Source organism: Phyllobates terribilis, unplaced genomic scaffold (genome assembly GCF_046119375.1).
Source record: "Phyllobates terribilis strain yellow unplaced genomic scaffold, ASM4611937v1 Scaffold_5__5_contigs__length_657084704, whole genome shotgun sequence".
Lineage (NCBI taxonomy): Eukaryota > Metazoa > Chordata > Amphibia > Anura > Dendrobatidae > Phyllobates > Phyllobates terribilis.
Genome location: NW_027362765.1, coordinates 617,389,761 through 617,400,848, shown reverse-complemented (window position 1 = coordinate 617,400,848; position 11,088 = coordinate 617,389,761). Strand labels below are relative to the sequence as shown.

Sequence of the window (11,088 nt, the reverse complement as noted above, 5' to 3'; positions counted from 1 at the left end):
TTAGTATAGATGGACTAATAGAACAAGTCCCACACACTGCTACAAGCCAAAATATTTTTTCAGAGCTAGATGCAGATAAAAATTATTTTGAATTTGCAACCTGCTGGAGGTTAGTATAGATGGACTAATAGAACAAGTCCCACACACTGCTACAAGCCGAAATATTTTTTCAGAGCTAGATGCAGAAAAAAATGATATTGAATTTGCATCCTGATGGAGGTTAGTATAGATGGACTAATAGAACAAGTCCCACACACTGCTACAAGCCGAAGCCCAAATATTTTTTCAGCGCTATATGCAGATAAAAATAATTTTGAATTTGCAACCTGGTGGAGGACTAATAGAATGATGCTATGCCCAAAAGGTTTTACTTCACTAGGTGCAGTAAAAAAATTTGTATTCTATACACAGGTGGTGTAGCTTGCAACACAGATAGGCTTCTCCACTGACTAACACACACTGCAAGAGGACAAAAAGGATTTGCTTTGCTAGATTTAGCCAAATGCTGTGAAAAAAACTTGCACAGCACTGGCACAGACCTGCCTGGCAAAAAGTGATAGGAACTGATGTAACCTAGTCCTGGAAAGGACTGCAATTACAATTAGTCTTTTCTCCCAACCTATCTATTTAAGAGCACAGACCTGCCTGATAAAAGTGATAGGAACTGATGTAACCTAGCCCTGAAAAGGACTGCAATTGCAATTAGTCTTTACTCCCAACCTATCTATTTAAAAGCACAGACCTGCCTGATAAAAGTCATAGGAAATGATGTAACCTAGTCCTTAAAAGGACTGCAATCACAACTATTCCCTACTCCCAAGCTATCTGTAGATTTGTGCGAAAATTGGCTTCAAATTTACAAATTATAGCGCACACAGCAACAGCGGTGCCGTCTAACATGCAGCTGCAGCAGTGAGAAAATGGTGGCGATGGGGAAAATGGCTGGGTCTTATAGGGCAAGGACATGTGACATACACTGCCAATGACACATGCCCTTGCTTGTGTGAAAAAAAGCAGTTTGCTCCATGTGTGCGCTGCTGATAGGCTGATAGATTGCACCTCCCCACTGTAAATGGAAAGAGAAAAAAAAATGGAGATCTTTATTATTTCTGCAGAGATCCATCCCCCACCCCGCTGTACACTCAAACTGCGTATTAACATTAATTTTCAGCATTACTGAGAAAAAATCCAGCTATGATTTTGGTGCACTAACAGTTATCGAACATAACCTCGAACAGCCGAATTTTTTTCAAATCATTCGGGTTCGCCGAACGGCTCGAACACAGCCCAAAACAGCTCGAATTTGAGATTGGCAAACAGTTCGAGTCGAACACCGCTCATATCTATTCGGAACCACTCCATACAAGGACGCGTTTTCTCTATTCTAGTATTACCAAATGCAATTTAAGCAAAAGTTAAGTGCTCACATCTCTCTCTCTGGAAGACCCTTTGCCGGCTTGAGTCAACCAAAAGAGGTGTGTCTCCCTCCATCTTTTAAAGCCTCTTTGCTACCTGGCTCACAACGTCTTCTTCTTCACAGCCTTGTAGATAACTCACATAGATGTTTCTTCTTCTTTGCACATATAATTCTATAATCCTTATCTTTTTTGTAGTTTTCTTATAAAAAATCGGCCACGCATGGAGCGCTCCGTGACAGGTTCTCTTTAGTAAATCTCTCAGGGCACTCACTCCGATATGCTTTTTTAGTATGTGCGCGCCATGCTCATTGGTGACTCATTTCCGGGCGCGGAGGCCCGTCATATCAGGTCTATAGCCGGATACTGACCAGGCTCCTGGCTCCTACAGACCAGTTAGACTCTCCTAATCAACTCATTACCTGCAATAAAGACAGCTGTCTTACATAGTCACCTGTATTAAAGACTCCTGTCCACAAACTCAATTAATCAGTCAGACTCTAACCTCTACAACATGGGCAAGACCAAAGAGCTTTCTAAGGATGTCAGGGACAAGATCATAGACCTGCACAATGCTGGAATGGGCTACAAAACCATAAGTAAGACGCTGGGTGAGAAGGAGACAACTGTTGGTGCAATAGCAAGAAAATGGAGGAAATACAAAATGACTGTCAATCGACATCGATCTGGGGCAATATGCAAAATCTCACCTTGTGGGGTATCTTTGATCATGAGGAAGGTGAGAGATCAGCCTAAAACTACACGGGGGGAATTGTTAATGATCTCAAGGCAGCTTCGACCACAGTCACCAAGAAAACTATTGGTAACACATTACGTCTTAAAGGTTTAAAATCCTGCAGTGCCCGCAAGGTCCCCCGGCTCAAGAAGGCACATGTGCAGGCCATCTGAAGTTTGCCAATGAACACCTGGATGATTCTGTGAGTTATTGGGAGAAGGTGCTGTGGTCAGATGAGACAAAAATTCAGCTCTTTGGCATTAACTCAACTCGCCGTGTTTGGAGGAAGAAGAAAGATGAGTACAACCCTAAGAACATCATCCCAACTGTGAAGCATGGTGAGGGAAACATTATACTTTGGGGGTGCTTTTCTGCAAAGGGGACATGATGACTGTACCGTACTGAAGGGAAGATGGATGAGGTCATGTATCATGAGATTTTGGCCAACAACCTCCTTCTCTCAGTAAGAGCATTGAAGATGGGTTGTGGCTGGGTCTTCCAGCAAGACAATGACCCAAAACATACAGCCAAGGCAATAAAGGAGTGGCTCAAAAAGAAGCACAGTAAGGTCATGGAGTGGCCTAGCCAGTCTCCAGAGCTTAATCCCATAGAAAACTTATGGAGTGAGTTTAAGCTCTGAGTTTCCAAGCGACAGCCTCAAAATCTTAATGATTTAGAGATGATCTGCAAAGAGGAGTGGACCAAAATTCATCCTGACATGTGCGCAACCCTCATCATCAACTACAAAAAAACGTCTGACTGCTGTGCTTGCCAACAAGGGTTTTGCCACCAAGTATTAAGTGTTGTTTGCCAGAGGGATCAAATACTTATTTCTCACTGCAAAATGCAAAAAATTATCTAATTTATACAATGTGATTTTCTTGATTTTTTGGGGATATTCTATCTCTCAATGTTAAAATTAACCTACCCTTAAGATTATAGACTGTTCATGTCTTTGTCAGTGGGCAAACTTACAAAAACAGCAAGGGATCAAATATTTATTTCCCACACTGTAAATTGTCATTAACTATACCGGGCATTGGGCAGTCTTTTAAAGCCTTGGCAATACTCATTCCAATCACAACTTGCTGCCCGTTTCCCCCGTCACTCTCTATCCACTTTTGCAATGCCACTCAGAGGTAACGGCCCGTCTTGCATCTCTTTCCTGGTTGCTGGCCCGACCGTGAATCTCCGATCTGACACCTCCAGAGCTTCTGCGACGTCCTGTTGCTGGCGGACATGTCTGAGAACTGTGCCGCCGTTACCTGCTCCCGTTCTGTCGACCGACATCACCTGACGTTGCTCGGATCTTCGAGGCTTGAGCGTCGACATCTGGGCTGGTAACCTTGACTGGTGTCGCTTGGGTTTTCGGGGCTTGACTGTCGACATCTGTGTTGGGTGCATGCCTGGCACTTTTCTTCCTGACGGGAGCTCCGGACACTACTGTCGCTTCTCCGGTCTCTCTCATCGGTTCCACAATCACTTCAGAACTTACACACGCACTGTTTTTCTCCTGAGTTGGTTTTCTCTGACAACACTGTACCCGGCGTTCTGATCAAGCTCCTCCCCTCTGCCATGCCTCCTTGCTGTTATGATTCCACAGTGTCTTGTCTTCTTATATTACTCTCTTCTTTTAGCTCCCCAGTCCCTGGGTGAGGGAAGTTTACAAGTATGTGTTGCTTCTTTAAAGGTAGTCCAACTTCTGCCAAGAGCTGCACACATTCCTGAGTCTTCTGTTGGATTTTTGTCCAGATGAATTCATTTTGTGCGTACTGCCTAGGAGGAATGCCTGCATTGGATCGTTTTGTCCTGCGCTGTTCTCTCAATAGAGGTTCTTCCAAGAGATCTGAGGTTCCAGTCAGTTCACTGGCCGTCGTCATGATCGGCCGCCAGTTCAGTAACTGTTTCTAGTAGGATTTTCAGGGGGAGCACCTTCTCCCGTATTTCCGCCTCAGAAAGGTATGGGCGACACATATTTCTGTGTAACACTCATGTCAGGGCACTCTCTCCATCTTCCGGTCGAACAATTCGATAGGGCACTTCCTCCTGCCAGTAACCTAACTTATTCCTGGGTCACTTGGTGTCACGGGTGTGTCGCCACGAAGATCGTCACGAGTACACAGCCTGACTTCTCGCAGCTGACTTGTTGGTGCTTTGTGTTTTTCGGCAGTGAGGGAGTTAATTCTCTCTCTCTCTGTGCTAGACGAGGTCCAGCCTCGCCCAGCTGCAATCAATACTGCTGTAGTGAGACTCCTTCAAATGCCTGCTGGTCTGTTTGGGAAGTGTCGGTGAAAGCATTTCATTCAGACTAACAGAGCGGATCCTGGTGTTTGGAGTTTCTGAGATAAGTGTATTTGGAGTGTTTTTTCCCTTCCTCGCTTTATCATTTATCTCCTTTCCCGTTGGTGTTCCCTCTGTTGTAGTTGTGTAGTTGTTGTATGCAAGGTGGTTTTGGTTTTTCCCTTGTACTGTCTCGTTCGTCTAAGTACTGTGTGTGGGCATTTTATTACTTGTCCCCTTTTGTTGTGATCGGGGTCCTTCTCAGGACTAGATTACTTAGGTGCAGGGATCCTCAGGAGGTAGGGGTTACGCTGGCGGCCTGGACCTCTGTACCTTTAACAGTACCTCCAGGTTGAGGGACTAGTCAGGGCCCCAGCTTAGGGTCAGCTTAGGCCCCCTACCTCCAGTATACAGAGACAGCGTGACATTTTCACCGACCCACTTAGTTTTTCTCCAGCTACCATGGATCCAGTAGCCGGTCTAGCTCGGCAGTTGCAGAGTTTGTCCATGGAGCTGGCGGACGTTAGGTCCAAGGTTTTGCATCCTCAGGAGCAAGCCGGACCAGAACCTAAAGTAGCTCTCCCTGACAGGTTCACTGGGGGGCGGGACAAGTTTTTTGTTTTCCGGGAGGCATGCAAGTTGTACTTTCGGCTGCGGCCTCGGTCATCGGGGAGTGAAGAACAAAGGGTGGGAATTGTCATCTCGCTCCTACAAGGGGACCCACAATCTTGGGCGTTCTCTCTTCCCCCGGGCTCCCCGGCTCTCCAGTCAGTGGATAGGTTTTTCGCTGCTCTGGGACTCGTATATGATGACCCAGATCGGATCTCCCTTGCTGAGTCTAAGTTACGTAGGATCCAGCAGGGAGATCGTCCGGCGGAGGAATTCTGTTCGGAGTTCCGTAGGTGGGCCACGGACACCCAGTGGAATGACCCGGCTCTTAGGAGCCAGTTTTGTCATGGTTTATCCGACAAATTACTGGATGTGTTGGCACAGTATGACTCTCCCGCGTCACTGGAAGCCGCTATGGCCCTTGCTATTCGCGTTGACAGACGGCTTCGGGAGAGGTGCGGGATAACTCTACCCCCTGTGATGACTCCACCTCCTACAAGGTCCCCTCATATGGTGGTTCCCCTGGTCAGTCCAGAGGAGCCTATGCAATTAGGAGGGACATCATTTCGGGGGAGGGGACCGGTGGTGCGCCATAAGACAGGAAGGTGTTTCTTCTGCGGGAGAAAGGGACATTTTATTGGGGGGTGTCCATCCCGTCCCTTGCAGAGTGAAGAGTCGTCGGAAAACTGTTGATCCCAGGTTGTGTGGTGGACGGCAATCTGGGAGTAGGTATTTCGTCCCTAGGTTCGTCTCAGTTTCTCGTACCGGCGGAGGTGGTGGTGGGTACGAGAACTGAGAGGATATCTGTTCTTCTGGATAGTGGGGCCGGGGCTAATCTGGTTGATGCTCGGTTTGCCCGGGTTCAAGGTATGCGATTGAGTGAGTTGGCTAAACCCATCCCCATATTCTCGATCGATGCCAGGCCTCTCGGTCAGGGAAGTTTTTTGCAAGCTGTGCATGACGTAAAACTTCAAGTGGGGGCGATACATAAAGAACTGCTGTCTTGCTACGTGTTGGAGGGTCTTCCCACTCCTATAGTGTTGGGCCTTCCTTGGTTAGCTAAGCATAACCCGGTTATTAATTGGCAAACCAGAGAGATAAGCCAATGGAGTAAATTCTGTAATAAAAACTGCATGAACACGGTCATCGGTGCGGTTACTCCTTGGGTCTTACCTCCATTTCTGGCAGACTTTGAGGATGTATTCTCGGAGAAAGGGTGTCAGGAACTACCTCCTCATCGCGAGTATGACTGTTCTGTAAAACTGCTCCCTGAGGCCAAGTTACCTAAAGCTAGGTTGTATAACCTTTCTGGTCCTGAGAGGCAGGCCATGAAGGATTATATTTCAGAAAGTCTGGCTAAGGGGCATATTAGACCTTCATCTTCACCGGTGGCTGCGGGGTTCTTCTTTGTTAAGAAGAAAGATGGAGGCCTACGCCCTTGCCTGGATTTCCGTGAACTTAATCGGATTACGGTCCGAGATCCGTATCCGCTCCCACTTATTCCCGATCTCTTTAATCAGATCGTGGGCGCCAAATGGTTCTCTAAGTTGGATCTCAGGGGGGCGTACAATCTGATTAGGATGAAGGAGGGGGATGAGTGGAAGACGGCGTTTAACACTCCGGAGGGGCATTATGAGAACCTTGTCATGCCATTCGGTCTGACTAATGCCCCGGCGGTGTTCCAACACTTTGTTAATGACATTTTTCGCCGCCTGGTGGGACAGTTTGTTGTCATATATCTGGATGATATCTTAATTTACTCGCCGGATCTGGTGTCTCATCAGGAGCACGTTAGGCAGGTGTTACAGATCTTGCGGGATAATAAACTGTATGCCAAATGGGAAAAGTGTGTGTTCGCCGTACAGGAACTCCAGTTTTTAGGCTTCCTGGTTTCAGCGTCCGGTTTTCGTATGGACCCTGGGAAAGTGCGGGCAGTTCTTGAGTGGGATCGGCCAGAGAATCTTAAGGCACTACAACGTTTCCTGGGGTTTGCTAATTATTACCGGAAGTTCATTCGTAATTTCTCGTCCATGGTTAAGCCTCTCACAGACATGACTAAAAAGGGGACGGATTTTTCTAGGTGGTCTGACAAGGCTTGTCAAGCATTCTCCTCCTTGAAAAAATGTTTTGCCTCGGCACCCATACTCATTCAACCTGATGCGTCACAGCCATTCATTGTAGAGGTAGACGCTTCCGAGGTAGGGGTGGGAGCAGTATTGTCACAGGGTTCGTCCCCTGGTAAGTGGCATCCGTGCGCCTTTTTCTCTAAAAAATTGTCGTCCGCTGAGAGGAATTACGATGTCGGCAATAGGGAACTCTTGGCCATTAAGTTAGCTTTTGAGGAGTGGCGCCATTTTTTGGAGGGGGCAGTCCATCCGGTCACCGTCATCACCGATCACAAGAACCTGCTATATCTGGAGTCCGCGAAACGTCTGAATCCCAGACAAGCTAGGTGGTCATTGTTTTTTACCAGGTTTAATTTTGTCGTTACATATCGTCCTGGGTCTAAAAATGTAAAGGCGGATGCCTTATCTCGTAGTGTCCCTGGGGCCGGGAATACGGACGACCCGATTCCTATCCTTCAGGAGGGGGTGGTGGTTTCGGCAGTATGCTCTGAGCTGGAGGAGGAGGTATTGGAGGCTCAGGGGGACGCCCCTGTTGGACCTCCGGGGAGACTGTTTGTTCCAGATCAGTTGCGACAAAAGGTGATCGAGGCACACCATAACTCAGTTTTTGCAGGACACCCGGGGAGTAAAGCAACTGTGGATCTCCTCTCGCGTCGGTTTTGGTGGCCTAACTTACATAAGGAGGTGGTAACTTTTGTCGCGTCCTGTGGGGTTTGTGCGCGCTCTAAGACCTCACATACCCGTCCGTCTGGGGCCCTCTTACCTTTGAAGATCCCGGAGCGTCCTTGGACTCATCTGTCTATGGACTTTATTACGGACCTCCCTCCGTCTTCGGGTAAAACGGTCATACTCGTTGTAGTGGACAGGTTCAGCAAGATGGCACATTTTATCGCTCTTCCGGCTCTCCCTAATGCTAAAACTCTTGCGCAGGTGTTCATTGGGGAGATTGTGAGGCTTCACGGGGTACCCTCCGAGGTGGTGTCTGATCGGGGGTCTCAGTTTGTGTTCAAGTTCTGGAAGGCGTTTTGTGCACGGCGGGGGATGCATTTGTCATTCTCATCGGCTTTTCATCCTCAGCCCAATGGTCAGACGGAACGTATGAACCAGAGCTTGGAGACATATCTCCGGTGTTTTGTGTCAGAGAACCAGGAGGACTGGGCTTCTTTCTTACCTCTGGCAGAGTTTGCTCTTAATAATAGGCGGAGCGAGTCCACTGGTAAGTCCCCGTTTTTTGGGGCATATGGTTTTCACCCCCAGTTTTGTACTTTCAGTAGGGGGGGCTCTTCGGGGGTTCCTGAGGAGGAACGATTTTCCTCATCACTCGCTTCAGTATGGAGAGGGGTGCTGAAGAATCTGAATACTATGGGGAACCGATACAAACGTATGGCTGATAGGAGGAGAGTGTCTGGTCCGGACCTAAGTGTGAACGATCGGGTATGGTTGTCTACCAGGAATATTAAACTTAAGGTTCCCTCCTGGAAACTGGGTCCCAGGTTCATCGGGCCGTACAGAATCAGTTCTATTATTAATCCGGTGGCATTCCGTCTTGACCTCCCCCCTACGTTTAAAATTCACAACGTGTTCCACAGATCGTTGCTTAAGAGGTATGTGGTGCCAGTGGTACCGTCACCTTTACCTCCCCCTCCAGTGGTGGTCAATGGTAACTTGGAGTTCCAGGTATCGAGGGTCATCGATTCACGCTTTAATCGCCGGTCCCTTCAGTACCTGGTTCATTGGAAAGGGTATGGTCCTGAGGAGAGGATGTGGGTTCCTGCGTCGGATATTAACGCAGACCGATTAGTTCGGGCCTTCCACACGACTCACCCGGATAAACCTGGCCCTGAGGGTCCGGAGGCCCCTCGTAGAAGGGGGGGTACTGTCACGGGTGTGTCGCCACGAAGATCGTCACGAGTACACAGCCTGACTTCTCGCAGCTGACTTGTTGGTGCTTTGTGTTTTTCGGCAGTGAGGGAGTTAATTCTCTCTCTCTCTGTGCTAGACGAGGTCCAGCCTCGCCCAGCTGCAATCAATACTGCTGTAGTGAGACTCCTTCAAATGCCTGCTGGTCTGTTTGGGAAGTGTCGGTGAAAGCATTTCATTCAGACTAACAGAGCGGATCGTGGTGTTTGGAGTTTCTGAGATAAGTGTATTTGGAGTGTTTTTTCCCTTCCTCGCTTTATCATTTATCTCCTTTCCCGTTGGTGTTCCCTCTGTTGTAGTTGTGTAGTTGTTGTATGCAAGGTGGTTTTGGTTTTTCCCTTGTACTGTCTCGTTCGTCTAAGTACTGTGTGTGGGCATTTTATTACTTGTCCCCTTTTGTTGTGATCGGGGTCCTTCTCAGGACTAGATTACTTAGGTGCAGGGATCCTCAGGAGGTAGGGGTTACGCTGGCGGCCTGGACCTCTGTACCTTTAACAGTACCTCCAGGTTGAGGGACTAGTCAGGGCCCCAGCTTAGGGTCAGCTTAGGCCCCCTACCTCCAGTATACAGAGACAGCGTGACATTTTCACCGACCCACTTAGTTTTTCTCCAGCTACCATGGATCCAGTAGCCGGTCTAGCTCGGCAGTTGCAGAGTTTGTCCATGGAGCTGGCGGACGTTAGGTCCAAGGTTTTGCATCCTCAGGAGCAAGCCGGACCAGAACCTAAAGTAGCTCTCCCTGACAGGTTCACTGGGGGGCGGGACAAGTTTTTTGTTTTCCGGGAGGCATGCAAGTTGTACTTTCGGCTGCGGCCTCGGTCATCGGGGAGTGAAGAACAAAGGGTGGGAATTGTCATCTCGCTCCTACAAGGGGACCCACAATCTTGGGCGTTCTCTCTTCCCCCGGGCTCCCCGGCTCTCCAGTCAGTGGATAGGTTTTTCGCTGCTCTGGGACTCGTATATGATGACCCAGATCGGATCTCCCTTGCTGAGTCTAAGTTACGTAGGATCCAGCAGGGAGATCGTCCGGCGGAGGAATTCTGTTCGGAGTTCCGTAGGTGGGCCACGGACACCCAGTGGAATGACCCGGCTCTTAGGAGCCAGTTTTGTCATGGTTTATCCGACAAATTACAGGATGTGTTGGCACAGTATGACTCTCCCGCGTCACTGGAAGCCGCTATGGCCCTTGCTATTCGCGTTGACAGACGGCTTCGGGAGAGGTGCGGGATCACTCTACCCCCTGTGATGACTCCACCTCCTACAAGGTCCCCTCATATGGTGGTTCCCCTGGTCAGTCCAGAGGAGCCTATGCAATTAGGAGGGACATCATTTCGGGGGAGGGGACCGGTGGTGCGCCATAAGACAGGAAGGTGTTTCTTCTGCGGGAGAAAGGGACATTTTATTGGGGGGTGTCCATCCCGTCCCTTGCAGAGTGAAGAGTCGTCGGAAAACTGTTGATCCTAGGTTGTGTGGTGGACGGCAATCTGGGAGTAGGTATTTCGTCCCTAGGTTCGTCTCAGTTTCTCGTACCGGCGGAGGTGGTGGTGGGTACGAGAACTGAGAGGATATCTGTTCTTCTGGATAGTGGGGCCGGGGCTAATCTGGTTGATGCTCGGTTTGCCCGGGTTCAAGGTATGCGATTGAGTGAGTTGGCTAAACCCATCCCCATATTCTCGATCGATGCCAGGCCTCTCGGTCAGGGAAGTTTTTTGCAAGCTGTGCATGACGTAAAACTTCAAGTGGGGGCGATACATAAAGAACTGCTGTCTTGCTACGTGTTGGAGGGTCTTCCCACTCCTATAGTGTTGGGCCTTCCTTGGTTAGCTAAGCATAACCCGGTTATTAATTGGCAAACCAGAGAGATAAGCCAATGGAGTAAATTCTGTAATAAAAACTGCATGAACACGGTCATTGGTGCGGTTACTCCTTGGGTCTTACCTCCATTTCTGGCGGACTTTGAGGATGTATTCTCGGAGAAAGGGTGTCAGGAACTACCTCCTCA

At 48.7% G+C, this 11,088-nt stretch overlaps 1 protein-coding gene across 1 annotated transcript in view; it reads left to right on the top strand.

Annotated features, from left to right (window-relative positions):
- Positions 1-4,029: 4,029 nt before the first annotated feature.
- Positions 4,030-11,088, top strand: part of LOC141271672 (uncharacterized) — a 39,940-nt gene continuing 32,881 nt past the window's right edge. Inside the window, exons 1-2 of the mRNA XM_073681710.1 lie at positions 4,030-4,048; positions 6,331-6,830. Coding sequence (XP_073537811.1) covers positions 4,030-4,048; positions 6,331-6,830 — 519 coding nt within the window. The remainder of the gene's footprint in view (positions 4,049-6,330; positions 6,831-11,088) is intronic.